Raw genomic sequence first — 21,196 nt, 5'->3', positions numbered from 1 at the left:
TTTGGGAAGATGGAGATTCTGCTGGTCTGAGACCACACTACTGGTAGAAGGTCTTAGAGAACAAATGCATTTTGGCCACTTTTGATTATATATTCACCCTCAGAATTAAGCACTTCTCCAAGTTATTAACCTATCCTGGAAAAATGTGACCCAGTGATTTCCCATGACCAGCTATAAATCTCATGGATTTCCAAGAGAAGAAATAGCTGCTCATGATCCCACTTTGCTTTGGAAATTAGACACTTTCCTCTGCAGGTAATTTCCCTGAATTCCTCTATACACACTTCCTTTTTTCCATAGAAAATGACAGTCATAGAGCCCAGCTCACTGTACTGCATCACCCAGACCACAAATCCAAGGGATATTTGAGTCTAAATGTAGCAGGAATCACCACTGTTTCTCTTTTCCTTCTCAAACTGCTACAGAATCTCAAACTAACCTTCTGCTGTTGATGAGGCTGCTGTCTGAAACCTAGATAAAGAAAATATTGAGAAACTCATTCTTGACTATCCTTTCTTTCTTACATTTCATGAAATGATGGCTAAAGAGAAAAAGAAGTTTAAATTGAAAATTGGATATATGATGGTTATGCAATTAAGGAACTTAAGTTATAAACAATTTGCCACTTACTATCTTATATGAACCTGTATGGAGTTACTGGCTACTTTAGGATACAGTTCATTTTATCCTTTTTGAGTTTATTTTTATGACAGTGTATGGAAAATTCTGTGTGAGATAGATAATTTTGCCCATATCATAATGTAATCAAAATACAAAAATGGGAAACCATGTATTATTTCAATATTTGTGCATATATTTTTGTTTTATTTTTATTATTTAAGGAACCACGGCACTTGCAGTTTTTCAGCGAATTTGGCACTAGTGATATCTATGTGTCAGTGGCAGGCAAAAAAAAACATGGAGCTCCGACACCCTATGGCTTCTGCTTTAAGGTACAGGCTTAATATTTTGATATGTGTGTAAAGCAAGTCTCAGCCTTTTAGGTAAGCTTAAGTTTCTTTTAATTTCTTTTGAAAAAGAGAGCTTTCTATTATATATAGGAGAATTTTAGTGGCTTTTATTTCAACAGGTGTTACCTTCAAGATATGCATTAACGATAAACAATGTGCTGTGGCCTTCTAGCCTAACAAAGCAGGAGGGCCCCGAGACCTGAAAATGTTCTGTGCGGAAGAAGAACAGACTAGGATGTGCTGGGTGACTGCCCTTAGATTGCTTAAGGTAATCTTTCTTAAGTGGAGCCTAAGTTTATGTTCAATGTGATGGGTACCAGGAGAGTTTGAAAACATCATGCGAAAATTCACCATGAATGGTGTGGCTAGATGAGAAAGAAAAAAAAATACACCACCAAGTGTGTTCATTGTTTTGAACTTAAAAAAGCAAACATAGTCCATATATCTTTTGTGTGTGAAAGAAGGATTCCATTTGATTGCCAGTAAACCTACCTGAAGTATGTTTTAAGATGACCCTAGTGATTATATCTTTATTGCAATTGTTTTAGGTTCATGTAAGGGTTTTATAAGTTGCTTTCTAGTTTAATAAGTCAAGTTTCGAGAATTTTCCCCATGAATAGGTATTGAAAAAAAATGGTGCCTTTCCTGGGCTTAAACTTAGGGCCTGGGTAATTCCTGAGCTTTTTTGCTCAAGGCCAGGTCTCTAACCATTGAGGCACAGCTCCACCTCTGGCTTGTTGATGATTAATTACAAATATGCATCCCAGGGACTTTCCTGCCTGGCTTGACGTTAAACTCAGATCTTAGTCTCTTAAGTAGGCAGTAGCCTGGTTAGACATCTTTATTTAAAAAACTAGTACACCAGTGAATTTAATATAACCTTAATATAAAATTGACCAATGCTTCATTTAGAAAACATCAAAATTGGTGTGAAAGATGGTAGTCATAATTGAGAAAAGATGAAAATGTGCAATCTAAAGAATGTGACTATCCCTATTGCTGCCAAAGTCACCCATATATATGGTTTACTGGTGTGCTTAAATCATTTCTCTAAAATGTGATGTTTCAGCATTTCCCCAAGAACTCTATAATTCATACCTGGAAGCTAAGATAATTTACCAATTTATAGACTATATATGCTATGCTCTGTGTGTATTATGTACAAGGGAAGAGTTAGATTCCTAACAATGCATTACAATAACTTTTTGTGACATTTGGAAATGAAAATCAGAGTGAGTGGGATCTTATTTGAAACTTGAGGCTTCTCATTTTATTTTGGCTGATAGGCGGTGTGGTTGTCTTAACAAAAAGCTTCCTGTTGGTTTACAGTTTTCTGAGTTTTTCAGTTTCATGGTTTTCCTTCTGCTGTTGCCCTTAGCCACTTCTTTCTTAGCCACTTCTGTGATTGGTTTATTTTACTCCCATCCTTGGCAAGGGAGAGATGAAGGGAAGGATAATCCCAATCTGATGAGTTATCCTGCAGGGATTAGAGGACAGTTTTGTGTTGCATTCTTATTTTTCCTGTTTTTATTTAGGTAATTTTATTAAAATTACCTAAATAATTCTACAAAGAGCTTTCACTCCGATATGCCCATTTATACATGTAGTACATCGATATCAGTTTCACCCCTTCCATCACTCTCCATCCTATTATTCAACAACATCTTGTATTATTTTAATTTTTAAAATCGATGTAAAATTTTATGTAATAGAAAATTAAACTACTTTTATACTTTATACTTAGTATAAACAATCAAGAAGCACCTACGATAGTCACAACCACTTCAAAAACAGATTGAACACCCATAAATAGTACTTCCCAACTCCGGACAACACTACTCTTCATGTTGTCTCCATGAATTTGCCTATTAATAATTCATAAAAGCAGAATAATTTAATATGAAACCTGTACCTGATTTTTATTCAGCAAAATAGTTTTCTTCCCTCCATATTATATCTTTCTGTTTTTTTTTTTTATTGAAAAGGGTGATGAGCTGGGGGGGAGGTTATAGTTATATATGTAAGGCAGTAAGTACATTTCTTTTTAATCATTGTTACCCTATCCCTCTTTATCTCTCTCTTACCCCTCCTGTCTACCCTCCCCCAAGTTGTAATGTTCATATCCAACATAGTGTCAAATGAGTATCAATGTTGCTGTGATTCATCCATTGTTCTGCTGTTTCTGTGATTCCCTGTCCCTTTCACATATTGCATTGTCTATTAATTGCAAAACATGGGGTACAAAAAACTAAGAGAAATGAAGAAAGAAAAAGACAATAGAGAAAAAAGAATGAACTATATATAGGATCTATTGAAAACCTCATTTCCATAAGTTGTAGTTTGTGTTAATATGCTTCATCATATATAGTCCTTTGTACTAAGCACTTGGGTTGTTGAGATTCCCTTGTTAAGAATATCATATTGTAGTTCTTACAAATGAGGGAAATCAGATGACCTGCTTTTCTTTGGGTCTGGCTTATTTCACTTAATTTATTTTTTCCATGTCTTTCCTTTTCCTTATGAATGGAACAATGTTATTCTTTCTGATGGAAACATAGAATTACATTGTATATATATACCACATTTTCTTGATCCATTCATCTACTGAGGAGCATCTGGGTTGGTTCCATGTCTTGGCTATGCTATATAATGCTGCAGTGAACATCATTGTACTGGTGGCTTTAGTGTGTCCTTGTTTTGGGTCATTTGGGTAAATTCCCTGAAGTAGGATTGCTGGGTCATAAGGGAACTCTATGTGTAGTCTTTTGAGGAACCTCCACACTGCTTTCCAGAGTTATTGAACAAATTTGCACTCCGACCAACAGTGCAATAGTGTTCTCCTTTGATCACATCCCTACCAGCATCCGTTGTTAGATTTCTTGATTATGGCCCTTCTAACTGGATTATGATGGCATCTCAATGTTGTTTTGACTTGCCAGAGATGTTGAGCAATTCTTCATGTGCCTCTTGGTCATTCATATTTCCTCTTCAGAGCTGTCTCTCTTAAGGTCTTTAGCCCAGTTTTTAATGGGATGGTTGTTTCTTTGGGGGGGGTTGTTTTAGAGTAATTTAATTTCTTGAGCTGATGGTATATTTTAGATATGAAACCCTTGTCTGTTGTATGGGTGGTGAAGATCTTCTCTCAGTCTATGGGGTTTCTATATATTTTTCTAGGTATATCCTTTGCTGTTCAGAAGCTCTGAAGTTTAATGCAGTCACATTTATGCAGTCTTTCTTTGATTTGTTGTGTTAACTACAGTTTGGCCTCCCACTTGCTCTACTTATTTGCTCAAGACTAGGTTTTTGCTGATTATTTTAGAGATGGAATCTAGTGGAGTTTTCTCCCTGGTTGGACTCAAATTACAATCCTCTGGATCTGAGTCTCTTGAATAGCTAACATTAGAGGTGTGAGCCCTGGCACCCAGCCATATCATAGCTCATTCTATTTTATGGATACATAAATAGTCCATTGTGTATATATATGTTTTGGATAAACAATTTATCCTTTCATTTAGTGATGGACGTTTATTGATGAATAGTATTATTATGAACATATTTGCAGAAGTATTTGGACAGCACTCTTCAGGTTTCTGACAGGTATGCAGGGAACTAGAGTTGCTGGTTATATGATAATTCTGCATTTAACTTTTTGAGGAATTGTCAAAATGTTTTCTCCAGTGGCTGGAATATTTTAACCTTCCCATGGCATTTTTCCCATATATTTGCCAAAATTTGTCACTTTCCTGTTTGAAATATTATAGCCATCTTAGGGGAAGTAACATGGTATTGAAAGTTTTGTGGACTTTTTCCAATGGTTTATATTGAGCTTTGTGTTTTTCAATTCCTGCTGGTGTTTTGGTATAGAGTCACTTTGGTTACATTATTATTACTTTTGTTGTTGTTGTTTTGATGCTGATTGCCATAGACATGTAGAAAAGAGAGCAGGGAAAGAGGGAGGGAAGGAAGGAGAGAAAACAAAAGAAGAAAATAAAGAATTTCAGAGGCCCTGAGAAGCCATCTAGTTGAGGGCTTAGTTATAAGATAGGGAAATAGCATGGAGCCACTGAAGTTACACTTGCCCCAGCCCCATCTATCTATCTATCTATCTATCTATCTATCTATCTATCTATCTATCTATCTATCTATCTATCTGTCTTCTGTCTGTCTGTCTGTCTGTCTGTCTATCTATCTAATATAGCCTAGCAACCTTATCCAGCACCCTTCTACCATCAGTGCTGGTGAAAAAATACCTGGTTATTTCAGGTTTTCTCTGGTTTCCTGAACTTAGGTATCATGCTGGACTGATAGAGGAAATGCTCTTCTACCTGGCTGTTAGGTCTTTCTTCCCTTTAAGTTGAGCTTAGCATTAGGAATCTAGATGTAAAACCACTTCCTTAAATCAGTACTTCAGTGAATCTGTGATTTATCAGCATAAATCATTAATTATGTCTCATGTAAAGAAAAAAACAGATTCTAATAAAACTATGGCAAGCCAAGCACCGGTGGCTCACACCTGTGATCCTAGCTACTCAGGAGGCTGAGATCTGAGAATTGCAGTTCAGAGCCAGCCTGGGCAGGAAAGTCTGTGAGACTCTTATCTCCAATAAACCGCTCAGAAAACTGGAAGTGGCACTGTGGCTCAAGTGGTAGAGTGCTACTCTTGAGCTGAAGAGCTGAGGGACAGCACTCATACTCAAGAGTTCAAGCCCCATAACCGACAAAAACAATTAATAATATTAAGAAAATTTCTATTTGCATTTCTTTTATGGCTAAAGAGGTTGAGTATTTCTTCATGTGTCTATTGGCCATTCTTATTTTCTTTTCAGAGAAGTTTCTCTGTAAGTCCTTAGCCCATTTATTTATAAATAAAAGTTGTTTCTTTAAAGTTGTTTCTTTAAAGATTTGTTGTTGGGGGATTTAATTTTTTGAGTCCCAACTATATTTTATATATGAGACCTTTGTCCATTGTATGGCTAATGAAGATCTTCTCTCAGTCTGTGGGCTTTCTATTGATCTTGCTAGCTATGTCCTTTGCTATGCAGAAGCTCTGCAGCTTCATGTGATCCCATTTGTCCAACCTTTCTTTGATCTGTTGTGTTTCTGGGTTGCAGCATTATTTACCATAGCTAAGATATGGAACCAACCCAGATGCCCCTCAGTAGATGAATGGATCAAGAAAATGTGGTATATATACACCATGGAATTCTATGCCTCCATCAGAAAGAATGACATTGCCCCATTTGTTAGGAAATGGAAAGACTTTGAAAAAAATCTATTCAGTGAAGTAAGCCAGGCCCAAAGAAACATAGGTCCCATGGTTTCCCTTATTGCAATAACTAGTATATGTCTGAGTCAAGCAGAAAAGGTCAGATAAGTTGATGTTAGGGGAATGAACCCCAAGATAAGTATTCAAATGATTTTTTATCATTTCATGCAATTGTTTGTAACATATTTACAAGATGATTTCTATGTTGCTTTGTATGTTCCTCCTCCACGATATAACCCATGCTTTCACTGTATTTGATGTTGTTATAATTTGTGGATGGGAATGGGAAAAAAACAAATCGTTTAAATAGGGATATAGGTGGTTGCAACAATGAGATGTACAAGTCAATATGTTGAAAAACGAACTTTACAACTTTGATTGGGTGGGGGATATGGGAAGGGATGGGAAGGGGAAACAAAGAGGAGGCAACAATGTTTGATAAGAAATGTGGTCGTTATCTTGCCCATGTAATTGTAAGTCCTCTGTATGGTATTCTCACAATAAAAATAAATAAATAAATTTTTAAAAAAAGAAAATTTTGGCCTGTGCCAAGGAGACCTAGAGTTTCTCCTATTCCTTCCTGTAATGTTTTCAGGTGTCTGCTTTGACTCCGAGGTCTTTGATCCATTTGGAATTGATTCTGGTGCAGGGTGATATATAAGGATCTAGCTTTAGTTTTCTACAGGTGTTTAACCAATTTTGCCAGCACCATTTACTTTCTTCCATTCTATTTTTTTAGCTCCCTTATCGAAGATTAGGTGGGTGGTTCTGTGGGTTCATTTCTGGGTTTTCAGTCCTATTCCATTGGTCCTCAGGTCTGTCCTTCTGCCAGTACCAATCTCTCTTTTTTTATTGTGAAAATACTGTACAGAGGGGTTACAATTACATGGGCAATATAATGAGTTCATTTCTTATCAAGCATTGTAAGTACCAATCTCTTTTGATTATTATGGCTTTGTAGTAGAGTTTGAAATTTGGTATTGATATTCCTCCAGCACTGTTCTTTCTGTTGAGGATCATTTTAGCTATTCGGGGTCTTTCATTGTTCCATATGAATTTTTGAATTGCCTCTGCTATTTCCTTGAAGAATGAGGTTGGAATATTGTTAGGTATTGCATTGATTTGTAGATAGCCTTGGGAAGTATTACCATTTTCATGATGTTGATCCTTCCAATCCAGGAACATGGGAGGTTTTTCCACTTCCTAAGTTCTGCTTTGATTTTCTTTTTCAGATTTTTAAAGTTTTCATCATAGAGGTCCTTCACTTCTTTGGATAAGTTAATTCCTAGGTATTTTATTTTTTGTGGGGCTATTACAAATGAGTGTCTTTCCTGATTTCAGCCGCACTCTTCTCATTGTTGGCATATGGAAAAGCTACTGATTTTTGAGGGTTAATTTTATATCCTGCTACTTTGCCAAAGTTTTGAATCAGCTTGAATAATTTGGCAGTGGAGTCTATGGGATTCTTTAAATACAAGATCATGTCATCTGCAAAGAGGGAGACTTTTACTTCATCTTTCCCTATTTGGATTCCTTTTATGTTTGCATCTTTTCTTATTGCTGTAGGTAGGCATTCTAATACTAAATTGAAGAGAAATGGAGAGACCAGACATCCTTGTCTCATTCCTGAGTTTACAGGAAATGGCTTTAGATTTTCACCATTCAGTATAATGCTGACTGTAGGTTTGTCATATACAGCCTTTATTATATTGAGGAATGTTCCATGGATTCCTAGTTTTTCAGGAGCCTTCATCATAAAGGGGTGTTAGATCTTGTCAAATGCTTTTTCTGCATCTATTGAGATAATCATATGGTTTTTATCCTTGCTCTTGTTGGTTGGACAAATGGGATTTCATGGAGTTGCAGAGATTCTCCATGGCAAAGGACATAGCTAGCAAAATCTATAGAAAACCAACAAGTTGGGCTGGGAAGGTGGCTCAGGGTAGAGCGCTTGCCTTGCATGCATGAGACCATGGGTTCGATTCCTCAGCACCACATAAGCAGAAAAAAAAGCCAGAAGTGGCGCTGTGGCTCAAGTGGTAGAGTGCTAGCCTTGAGCTGAAGAACTGAGGGACAGCGCACAGGCCCAGATTTCAGGCCCCTGACCGGACCCAAAAAACAAAACAAAATGAAAACCAACGAATTGGGAGAAGATCTTCACTAGTCATACATCGGACAAGGGTCTCATATCTAAAATATACTTAGAACTCAAAAAACTGTATCTCCCAACAACAAATCCTCAAAGAAACAATTGCCCAATACAAAGTGGGCCAAACACTTAAAGAAAAAATTTTCTGAAAAGGAAATAAGAATGGCCAATAGACACATGAAGAAATGCTCAACTTCTCTAGCCATAAAAAATGCAAATCAAAACAACATTGAGATTCCACCTCACCCCAGTTAGAATGGCTACAAGCAAGAAATCTAATAACAACAGATGCTAGAGGGGACGAGGCCAAATGGGAACCCTACAGCATTGTTGGTGGGAGTGTAAACTTGTTCAACCACTTAGGAAAGCAGTATAGAGGTTCCTCAAAAGAATACACATAGAACTCCTCTATGACCCAGCAATCCCACTTTGGAGCATTTACCCAAATGATCACAAACAAGGCTATACTAAAGCTACCAGCAAAACTGTGTTTATGGCATCATTATTCACTGTAGCTAACATATGGAACCAACACAGATACCCCTCAGTAGATTACACACACACACACACACACACACACACACACACACTGGCACACACACACACACTGGAATTCTATGCCTCCATGAGAAAGAATGACATCGCCCTATTTGTTAGGAAATGGAAAGACTTGGAAAAAATTATATTACGTGAAGTAAGCCAGGCCCAAAGAAACATAGGTCCCATGGTTTCCCTTATTTGCAATAATTAGTATAAGGCAAGGACAAGCAGAAAAGGTTAAAAGCTATGTATGTATGACCATATAAGATGACGTTAAGTGAAATGAACCCCAAGATAAGGACACAATTTGTATTTCCTTTCTTGCTATTGTTTTTAATGTGTCAAAAATGTACCATGTGATTTTTTTTTGTTTCTCTTGTATGGTCTTCCTCCATGGCATAACCCTTGTTTTCACTGTATTTGATTCCAGTGCCCTGCATCTTGTATATACATTTTTCTAACTTGGGGAAGGGCAGGGAAATAACAAAATGCTGAAACAAGGATACACGTTGACCCATGGTAACAATGAGATGTACAAGACACTCTGTAGAAAACTAACTGTACAACTTGGAGGGGAAGGTGGGAATTGGGGATGTGGGGAGGGAAGAGATGGTGTAGGGAAAAAACAAAGGAGGAGGTAACAATGCTCGATATGAAATGTACTCCTTACCTTACTCATGTAACTGTAACCCCTCTGTACAGTATTTTAGAATAGAAAACATAAAAAACTAATAAATAAAATGATGGCATGATGTTTCCATATCATTTATACTTTTTATCTTTTAAAAAATTGTATTCATTGTAAAGATGCTGTACAGACGGGTTACAGTTACATGAATAAAGCAATGGTCACATAGCTTGTTGAGCATTGTTACCCTTCCCTCTTGTTCTCCCACTATCCCTCCCCTCCCCTACCTCCCTCACTCTCCCTCACCCCACCCTGCCCAAAGTTGTAAAGTTGAATTCTGTTTTGTGGGTATGATTGTTGCAATGGGTCAACCTGTGTCCTTGTTTCAGCATTTTGTTTTTTACTTCCCCTACCCAAATTAGACACATGTATATGCAAGATGCAAGTTACCAAATTCAAGTACAGTGACAGCAGGATGAAGAACATACAAAGGAAACAAAAAAAAGTCACTTATACATTTAAAACAACAACAACAAGGAAAGACCTCATGTGTGTGTGTGTGTGTGTGTGTGTGTGTGTGTGTGTGTGTTTGTCCGTCGTGGGGCTTGAACTCTGGGCTTGGGTGCTGTCCCTCAGCTCTTCAGCTCAAGGCGAGTACTCCACCGCTTGAGCCACAGCACCACTTCCAGTTTTCTAGTGGTTAATTGGAGATAATAGTCTCACAGACTTTCCTGCCTGGGCTGGCTTTGAACTGTGATCCTCAGATCTCAGCCTCCTAGGTAGGATTACATGCGTGAGTCACCAGCTACATGCTTTCAATTTTTTATAGTGTTTGCAATTGAACCCGGGCCTAGTGCATGTGAGGCAGGTGTCCTGCCACTGAATCCTTTGTTTTTACTTCAATTATTTTGTATGTATTCAGTTATACATTTTGTCATTTCCTACTTTTGAGGTATACTCTGTGTACATCTACATATGCATATAGGTACATATATTTATCATACCAGTACATATAATTGGAATAAATTTCCCCAACATGGAAGCCAGGCCTGCAGTTTGTTAGTGGGGCTCTTGCATGCATCCCCCGCTGGTAAGGTGGACTCACCTGGGTTTAGAAATACTCCTGCCATCCCTTTGTTGATCTCCCTGGGTTGCCTAGCATGTTATTTCCAGCACTTATTATTGTTCTTCCTGGGGAGGAACAGGGAGACTTTTTGTGCTGTGTTTGCTGGACCAGAACTTCCCTTTTGTTTTCCTAATGTTCTATTATTAGATATTGAAATAGCATCTCACTAAGAAGGTAGTCTCTTGTTTAATTCTTCATTTTCCACATATATACATATGTAAACTCTTCATAAAGACCAGATAGGAAACAGTTTTTTTTTTCTTCTGGAGCAATCGTGCTTCTGTGTAGAATTACAGAACATCTGAGACTTAGAGAACAGGGGCTTTGTGTATGTACAGTGTCCTAGTTAAGTGTCATGCCTGCTCCTATCCTCCAGTTAGAACTCTGCCAGCCTCTATAGCAGATTTTTGGTCTCATACTTGCCCCTCCATTGGACGGGGAAATGTTAAGATGACCCATACCCTTCTCCTCGGCCAGAGTTAAATGCCCACTAAAGCCCCCCCAGCAGTACTGAGGCAACTGCCTAATGCTGCAGGCATCAGAGACAATACATCTTCAAAGAAAACAGTCTTATTAGTTTGGAGGCAGCTTTTCAATGCAGATAAATAAAAGGTGGCCAAACAGCATGTTTCTTGTAGAAGTGTTGGTTTGAAGTTATTATCTAGTCTCCAAAATGAACTTGTCTAGGGATCCAGCTCCTTTGTCACGTTTTTTTGTTCAAGTTATTAAAGGTTTAAGGTTGGTTTAAAGTAAATTTTTTAGGTTTTATTAATGTCAATCAAACCTAGATTTTTAAAAAGAAAACATCACTTTTAGAAGTTGGGAAATAATTGGATAAGGAAGTCAGTTCAGAGAATTTAAATGAATGTAGTTTGATATTCATGTGAAAAGCAAAATCTTTTAAAAAATGACTCCTCTAGCCTCACCTTCCCCCAAGATTTTTTGCCTAATTTCCAAATATATCCACTTTGTTGGTATTACTTTTAAGAAAATAGAGAAACATCTCAGTTGGAATGTTTAAGTTGAACTCATCCTGCGGATAGGATTTTGTTTTATGGTGTTGATTCGATGTCTTTTTATAAGAACTTTATTTTTTAATGTGGAGAGCCTATTTATTGTGACTATCTGAGGCCTGGGCACAGGTGTGCAGGCTGACTAGTTGGTTACAAGTCCATGCTTGGCATTAGTTGAGGACACAGGGCCGTGGAAACTGACCGAGGTAGCAAGGTGATGACACTGGGCAATCCACAAGGCCACGTGAAAGCCAGGCTTTAAGAAGATAATTGGCTCAATCATGGTCTAAGGGGGCAGAGTAGGAGCCTGCTTGATGCTTTCAGAGCTCAGGCCTGATGACTCATGCCTGTAATCCTAACTACTCAGGAGGCTGAGAGCTGAGGATTGAGGTTCAACACCAGCTGGGGCAGGAAAGTCCATGGAACTCCTATCTCCAATATACCACTAAAAATGCCAGAAGTGGAGCTATGGCTCAATTAGTAGACAGCCTTGAACTAAAAATGACAAGGAAAAGCACCCATGTTCTGAGTTCAACATCTAGTACAAAAGAAAGAAAGAAAAGAAAGGGAGGAGAGAAGGAAGAAGGAAGGACGGAAGGAAGGAGGGACGGAAGGAAGGAAGGAAGGAAGGAAGAAAGGTTGCCAGAGGTACTTATGCAGCTTCCCACAGCTACCCCTCCATTTCAAGGCATTCCTATGGTTGAATTCCAACAGTTCCTGCAGATAAATGTTAGAGTGGCTATGCTCTTCCAGATGGGACAGACAGGAGATGATCAGATCCAACATGGTGGAGTTGATGGGAATGTATTTGCCAAAGCTATTGTCCTTGTTCCCTATGCTTGCCTGCACCGTCCTGCCCATTGTGGCCAGCTTTGCTTCCTGCTCCCTGAGCAGCCCTTACTGCTAGGGCCATGTGATGATGGTGGTGAGGATGGCCAGTGATGGTCATCTCGGCCAGGGATGGTCATGCCCAAAGCTACAGCAGGAAGAAATGGGAGGCAGGGGGTTAAACACCAGATATGAGGGCCTAACTTGTGAGTTCAATGTGGCTGCATAAAACGGGGAAAAAAACTGTAGAGAATGTATAGCAAAAAAAAAAGAAAGAAAAAAAAGAAAGGAAGAAAGAAAAAGAAAAAGGGAGAAATAAAAATATCTGTCTGTCCCTTTGATTTCTTATTTTAGCAGTGACAGAAATCAAAGAGAGTAGCTTCTAGGTCTGAAAGGGAACACATCCAGTGCAGTATAAATAAATAACACAATTGTATTTCAATTCTGTCTTTTCCTGATGCCTTCCAGCTTTCTGAAGACACTGCATCCTCCTCAGCTTTGCTAGTGTTCTCCCACACTCTTTCAAACCACCCTGTCTACTGTTTTTGAAGTTTCCTTCATTTTGAAGCCAAATACCAATGCTGAAAGAATACTTACACAAAGGTGCTACAGTGCCTCTCCACCCACCACCACATTTCCAGATTTACCAAGGGGACAAAGTGATTTTGTCAGTCCTCAGAGTAACAGAAACTTTTACCCAGCACTGCTTAGGATGTGTGTGAGGTTTTCATATGCTTTGGGGATAAAGCATGATGCCCATTTTCCATCTTCTCATCACAAGGCAGGGCACCCCTCTGAAGTAGTTGTAGGGCATGTTTGCTAGGCAAGCACAGTGAATGGAAATGTCAGTACTGGAGCTTTATACTATATACTTGGTTGCTGAACCTCAAGTTGGGGTCTGAGAGAATAACGTGTGTGTGTGTGTGTGTGTGTGTGTGTGTGTGTGTGTGTGTGTGTGTGTGTGTTTTATGGGGATTTGAACTTTGAGTTTCTTGCTTGTGATAGAAGCACCCTATTGCTTGAGCCATGCCTCTAACACTTACTACCTAATTATCCTTTGAGACAGGGCTTGCTTTTTGCCTGGCATCAGCCTGGACCATGACCTTTCTATGTATATTTCCTGCCATCACTGGGAGAACAGGCATTTGCTACCCCACACAGCTTTTTCTGCTGAGATGAGGTTTTGTCAGTTCTTTTGCCTGAATGGGCCTATAACTGGTGTCCTCCTAGTCGCAGCTTCCCATATAAGTTAGGACGACAATCCTGTGCCATGTGCCCAGCTATTAGTTGAGATGAAGTCTCCTGAACTTTTTGCCTGGGATGTCCTCTAACCACTATCCTCCTGATCGCTAACTCCCAAGTATCTAGGATGACAGATATGAGCCAACAGCCCTGGCCATAAAATTGTCTTTTAAAATGTACTGTTGCAGAGCACTATTTGTTTTATTGTTTAAAAGTTGTGATTGCTTACCATATTTGTTTTAAGGCAGTGTTCTAAACTCTTTTTATATCAATGATGTATAATTTATGATAATGTTGACTTTATCATAAATTATTGGTGTAATACATGTCTTGAGAATGTGTTTTTGTTGATTTATCCTGCAGTATGGCATGCAGCTGTACCAGAATTACATGCACCCATACCAAGGTAGAAGCGGATGCAGTCCTCAGAGTATCTCACCTATGGTAAGGAACTCCTGTTTGGATTTGGATTTTATATTCGCATCACTTAGTTTAACATAGATTGTACTACAAATGCATGCTGTAGTACATTTGCATTATATCCCTTTGGTCAAGTAAAGTGACTGTGGTATGATTTTGATACAATGTGCTTTTGAATTTTCTATTGGATTTTACATAGGAGCATCCTAGGTGACAATAATCACTGTAATGTATTGAAAGTATTTAATTGAGATTCATGGTGTTCATTAGATGCCATTTTTAATTACTTAGAGACGGTAAAAAGAAAGGAGATAAAGTATACAAAATCTTTGTTTGATATGGTGGGCCATTGTGACACTGAAGATCTGAAGATTAGATCTGAATAAGATACATGTGTAGAATCTTTTTTATGACATTACAGGTTGTGTTTTCTTAACTGTTGGTTTTGGTTGCAGGTTTATTTTAGTGTTGAAAACTACTATAAACATGCAAATGACTTAGAATTTCAGAAGCTGCAGTATTCTCACAGGAGCTCATTTGTATTCTGGTTTTCTAACAATGATTCTTTTTTAAAGTTCTAGGTCCCTAAAAAGAGACTGCTTTCCAGGAAACTCTAAAACTACAAGCCAAAATATAAGTCGTGCATTATTTTAATGACAACACTGCTTCACAGATTCTACTCAATGTAATTCGGGTATTGTTTTACAGACTCACGTATATACATCTTTTACCATCTTTAGGACCTAATTTTAAATTCCTGTGTCTTAACACAAGAAATTTATTTTTGAACTTCAAGTTTACGTGCTGTGATTTTTGTGGCTTTTTAATACTGAGTATGTTAGAAATTAAGGTATCTGTGCCTGTATTACAAATCAGTTCAGGTGCGTTTTTGAAACCTGCATTTTCTACATGGATTGAAAATCAGCTCTTCATGGCTGTGACGAATGAAGACACATTTGTCCCCTATATAACGCAGCAGATGAAGTGCTTCATTCTAGAAATGAGGCATGAAATAACATTGATTAGGAAGCCTGATAGAAGATGTGGAAGGAAAACTTCAATTTTTGTCATCATGTCCCTTTATCAAAAAATAATTTTGCATCATTGTAGCACAAGATTTCAAAGCCTTAAGATAAGAAACTAAGGAAACCCATGAAGTTTTGTTAAATAATAACTTTAAGGTAGACATTTTACTAGTTTGTCAGCTTTCACTTATCTTTCAATCCATATGTATATAAAAAGAATATTGAATTTTATTATCTTAATCCTTCTTAAATCCCTCCAAATTTCCTTTAGAGTCTAAAGTGATTAAGATGATCCTTTTAATAGCAGAAAGAATTTGGAGACAATTATTGTTTAGTTCTTTCAATTAATATGAACCAAGTACTTTCCATTTGCTTCCCTGTCATTGAATGAAAAATATGATAAGATTCTTTCCTTCTTCACTGAATGTGGTCCTGTTGGCAATGAACACATGTCCGAGAGTTTGATCGGTGTGGTTTGACTCAGTCAACATATTGTGGAGGGTGACACACTCTCTAGTGAGTCCCAGTAGAAATCAGGCTGGAGGAGGAAGTTTGGTAATTTTGTAATGGGAATGTGTATGGTTTGAGAATTACAATTGGACACAGAAGCACTTGCCTGTGTGTGTGTGTGTGTATGTGTGTGTGTGTGAGAGAGAGAGAGAGAGTGTGTGTGTGTAAGAGTGTGTGTGTGTGTGTGAGTGTGTGTGTGTATACTTGTTTTCATTTTCATGGAGGGAACATGAATGCTTTGACCCATCTGTTTACTTTGGTATCTGTAGAGGACCCCGTTCTTCTGGGTTTTGATGGAAGAGTTGAGGACTGAGTAGGTGCTAGCATCTCTCACCTACTTCTGCTGCTCTTGCTTTTCATTCAGGGTCTGTGTTCAGGGAGTCACAAGAAAAGGAGAGACACTCTAGTCATATATCCAAGGAATGATACTCTCTTCTAAACTGCATACAGTTGAGAAAGGAAAGGAGTTCTCCTACATAACAACCATGCTATTATCCCACATCACAGTGACATGGTGCACCTCCAAAATGAGAAGCACCCTCAGGCATTTTACACTTTTTAGGGGGAGGGTAAAGAAGTGGAGGATTCTATTCTCTGTTGATGTGATCCTGGATAGAGTGAGGAGCTTGAGAAAAATCTACTCTTTTTTTTTTATTTAAAAATTCTTTTCTTTTGACACTAGGCTGGATCTTCTTCTTTTTTTTTTTATTGTGAGAATACCATACAGAGGAGTTACAATTACATGGGCAAGATAACGAGTACATTTCTTATCAAGCATTGTTGCCTCCTCATTGTTTCCCCTTACCATCCCTTCCCATACTCCCCCACCTCCCCCACCCAATCCCCCCCCCACCAAAGTTGTAAAGTTCATTTTTTGACATAACGACTTATACATCTCATTGTTGCAATGGGTCCACCTGTATCCCTATTTAAACGATTTGTTTTTGCCCTTCCCCTCCACAAATTATACCAACATCAAATACAGTGAAAGCAGGGGTTATACTGTTGGGGAGGGACATACAAAACAACATAGAAATCATCTTATAAATATGTTAGAAACAATTGCATTAAAGGAAAAAATTGAATACTTATCTTGGGGTTCATTCTCCTAACATCAATTTATCTGACCTTTTCTGCTTGACTCAGACATATATACTAGTTATTGCAAATAAGGGAAACCATGGGACCTATGTTTCTTTGGGCTTGGCTTACTTCACTTAATATAATTTTTTCCAAGCCTTTTCTTTCTGGTGGAGGCATAGAATTCCATTGTGTATATATACCACCTTTTCTTGATACATTCATCTACTGAGGGGCATCTTAGCTATGATAAATAATGCTGCAATAAACATAGTCGTGCTGGTAGCTTTAGTATGGTCTTGTTTGTAAACATTTGGGTAAATGCCCAAAGTGGGATTGCTGGGTCATAGGGGAGCTCTATGTGGAGTCTTTTGAGGAACCTCCATACTGCTTTCCAAAGTGGTTGAACAAGTTTACACTCCCACCAACAATGTAGTAAGGTTCCCTTCTGTCCACATCCCCTCCAGCATCTGTTGTTATTAGAGTTCTTGATTATAGCCATTCTAACTGGAGTGAGGTGGAATCTCAATGTTTTGATTTGCATTTCTTTTATGGCTAGAGAAGTTGAGCATTTCTTCATGTGTCTATTGGCCATCCTTCTTTCCTCTTCAGAGAAGTTTCTCTTTAAGTCTTTAGCCCGCTTATTTATTGGGCAGTTGTTTCTTTGAAGATTTGTTTTTGGGGGATTTAATTTTTGAGTTCCAGGTATATTTTAGATATGAGACCCTTGTCCATTGTATGGCTAGTGAAGCTCTTCTCCCAATCCGTGGGCTTTCTATTGATCTTGCTAGCTCTGTCCTTTGCCATACAGAAGCTCTGCATTTTCATGCAATCTCATTTGTCCAACCTTTCTTTGATTTGTTGTGTTTCTGTGTCTCTATTAAGAAAATTTCGGCCTGTGCCAAGGAGACCTAGGGTTTCTCCTATTCTATCCTGTAATGTTTTCAGAAGTGAAGGACCTCTATGATGAAAATTTTAAAAATCTGAAAAAAGAAATCAAAACAGAACTTAGAAAGTGGCAAAAACTCCCATGCTCCTGGATTGGAAAGATCAACATCATGAAAATGGCATTTTATGAAGCAATTAAGCTAAGGAACTGCTGTGCCTCTTGCGAATGGCAGAGCTTCTAGTTTGCCTTAGAGGCTTCAAATGCATCTAGGTAGAGGAGCATTTTGCATACATGACTCTGTTCCAGTGGGTGGATCTGATTTCAGAATTCGTGACCTGTTCTTTCTTGAAAAGGAATCTGTGTTTCTATGACTGTGGAAAATTTTCTTAAGGTCTGTCCTTTTCATCCCTTAAAAAGAAAGAACTAAAAAGCAATGAGGGGGGATATTTGACAAACACAACTAATTCACAGGATCATTTCAATAATTCTTAATGTTACCAAAATTACATTCCTGCATGAAAAGAAAAATCAAGCTGGAAATGACCTTATCCGTTTCTTTGTCCACTGAAGGTATGCTATGAATTTTTTATCCCCCACATGCCATTCAGTGGAAAATATTTTCTGTATTTCCGTGTGTTCCCTTGGTGTAGTTAATGCAGCAAATGAAGTGGCTTTCTACGTGACTCATAGTCTCCCTCTCCAGCTGAGTTGTTGTAGGATGCTGCGTGATCTCATTTTATGTTCTGGCCTGCTGTAGTCAATAATTTCTTTTTGAAAGAACAACTGGTGATGTATTTATGTTTCTTTCCTTAATAGTATTCTCATGTTATCAGGAACTTGAGACTGTAGAAGCCATCTTGGCCTGTGAGTGCAGAGAAACTGTAAGCATAAAGCTAGAGTTAGGACGAAGGCTACTCTGAGGTTTGGACAGGAGGATGCTTTGATTGAGGTTGGTGAAGCACAGGTCTACCTGAATGGCCCACATCCCAGCACTGCAGACCATGCGTGAGAAGAGCACAGAAGCTGTGACAACCAGTAGAGATTACAGAGCCAGCATCTGTCTGGAAAGAGGAGCTCTCTGTTACCAAGGCTCCTGTAACAAATGGGAGATTGCATGCTGGATCTCGAGAAAGCTAGATAAATATAGATGAGCCATAACAAGATTTGGGGATACTGTTACATAGTTGGAAGAAACAACAGCAAATGCTGAGAAAGTGACATGTGGGATGGAAAGGAATCCTTCATTTTTTTTTTTTCTGATGGAATAATAAAGATTTGTTGTAGTCAGTATTCAGTGGTATAAACCAAATGTCTCCTAATGGAACTTTGCTCATTCTTTTACCATTATAATTACCATTATAATTGCCCTTTGTTTATTAATTCATGAATAACAACTATTGAGCATTTTCCTTTGTTTTTTTTTGGCAGAGTTGTAAGTTTTTTCATATTGTCCAAAATGAGTGAAAGGTTTTCTCTTTTCTTCTTGTAGGGCTGGGGATGGAACCTGGGGCCTTGGGGATGGTAGAAATTTCTCTAAGACTTGTTTTTAATTGTTGTTTTATTTTCATTTCTTTGTTTTTGGCCGATGTGGAGGCTTAAACTCAGGGCTGGTGCTCTCATTTGGCTTCTTTGCTCAAAGCAGATACTGCACCACTTAACCCATGCCTCTAGTTCTCTCTGTTTAAGGGGTAATGAGTCTCATCCACATCCTCCAATCTCAGCCTCCTAAGTAGCTAGAATTACAGAGGTGAATCACCACTGCCTACCTTCTTGGCTTTTTGTGACCTGAGACAAGGTATGGCCGTCTAACTCAGACTGGCCTAGGACTAGCCACATATTCTAGGTTGACTATGAATTCACTACCTCTTGCCTCCACCTCCCAATTGCCTGACTACAGAACTTGCCCAGTGCCAAGTGAGACAATTGACACAAGATTCTGCCAGCCAGCTCCTTTCCAGAATTCATGACTTCCTGTAGGGCTGCATAGCTTTAAAAAGATGGCAGAAAAGGTCAGATAAGATGATGTGAAGTGAAATGAACCTCAAGATAGGGACACAAGTGGTTTTTCCTTTCTTGCTATTAAGGTACCACATGATTTTTTTTGTTGCTTTGTATGTCCCTCTCCCATGCTATAACCCCTGTTTCACTGCATTTGGTGTTGGTATAATTTGGGGAGGGGAAGGGAAAAAACAAAATGTTTAAATAGGGATACAGGTGGACCCATTGCAACAACGACATGTACAAGACACTATGTTGAAAAACGAACATTACAATTTTGGTTTAGGTGGGGGCGGGGGAGGGGGAGGGGGAGGAGGTGGGAGGGAAGGAATGTTAGGGGAAAAACAAAGGAGGAGGCCACAATGCTTGATAAGAAATATACTCATTACCTTGCTCATGTAACTGTAACCCCTCTGTACAGTATTTTCACAATAAAAATCTTATTTAAAAAAAACAAGATAGTTGTAGACCATGCAGGCCTCAATCAAACAAAAATAAGAACTATATCCAGATGTTGGATAGTTTACTTTCACCTCAATGAATGTGAAAATAAGAAGTCATTAGCCAAAAAAAGTTGATCACTTATCTGAAGGTGTCATCAGTTTCATGTCACGCCCTTTGTCAGGAAGGCTTAGTTCCCAGCCTTCCATTTGTCTGTATAGCCCTGCACAAGGTGGGAACAGGTGCCAGGTTCCAGCGGGCTTATACTTGGAAACCTAGCTTCTCAGGAGGCTGAGATGAGAGGGTCATAGTTTGAACACAACCTGGGCCGAAATGTCTGTGAAATAAGCTGGACGTAGAGGTGTGGCTCAAGTGATAGAGTTCCAGACTTGAGCAGAAAAAACTAAGATAGAGTGCTTAGGCCCTAAGCATAAACCCAGTACAGGCACAGGGGGGGAAAAAAAGAGATTGTGTTCTCCTATTAAATAATAGGAAAAATAATATTGTAAAGTTGTCCAAATTATTATTCCATTCCATTTCATTTTCTAAATAAGATGAAAGTTGATATGCTGACCTTAAAAATACTTATTTTAGTGTGCTTCATTATAAGAATTTGAATAAACTTTCTAAAGAAATGAGTACCAATGTAAATTACAGCTTGCATATATCTTGAATCTTGTAAAATAGTTTTTTATGTAAGTGAATGAGCTATTTAATTGACAATGAAGGTATCTGAAATATTAGTAGGGACAGGAGTTCAGGACTAGTGTTTTTAACCAGAAATAGTTATGCTTTGGTATTAGTTTATTATCTTTAAATGATTGTACAAAGGAGTTTCCATTTAACAAAGAAGTTATGAATACAATGCATCTTGATCAGCGACACACCTTTCAGCATTCTCAGCTCCCTTCATCCACCCCTTCCCTTACATTTCTTAATTTTGTAGTATGTACAATGCTTTTTAAAACTGTATTCCCATAGAGGTCCTTCACTTCTTTAGTTAAGTTAATTCCTAGGTATTTTATTTTTTGTGGGGCTATTACAAATGGAGTTGCTTTCCTAATTTCAGC

At 38.3% G+C, this 21,196-nt stretch overlaps 1 protein-coding gene across 1 annotated transcript in view; it reads left to right on the top strand.

Annotated features, from left to right (window-relative positions):
- Grb14 (growth factor receptor-bound protein 14) overlaps window positions 1–21,196 on the top strand; it is an 83,026-nt gene that overhangs the window by 54,716 nt on the left and 7,114 nt on the right. Inside the window, exons 6-8 of the mRNA XM_013027857.1 lie at window positions 843–953; window positions 1,144–1,239; window positions 14,127–14,207. Coding sequence (XP_012883311.1) covers window positions 843–953; window positions 1,144–1,239; window positions 14,127–14,207 — 288 coding nt within the window. The remainder of the gene's footprint in view (window positions 1–842; window positions 954–1,143; window positions 1,240–14,126; window positions 14,208–21,196) is intronic.

Source organism: Dipodomys ordii, unplaced genomic scaffold (assembly GCF_000151885.1).
Source record: "Dipodomys ordii isolate 6190 unplaced genomic scaffold, Dord_2.0 Scaffold5, whole genome shotgun sequence".
Lineage (NCBI taxonomy): Eukaryota > Metazoa > Chordata > Mammalia > Rodentia > Heteromyidae > Dipodomys > Dipodomys ordii.
This window is presented reverse-complemented; position numbering and strand designations above follow the sequence as displayed.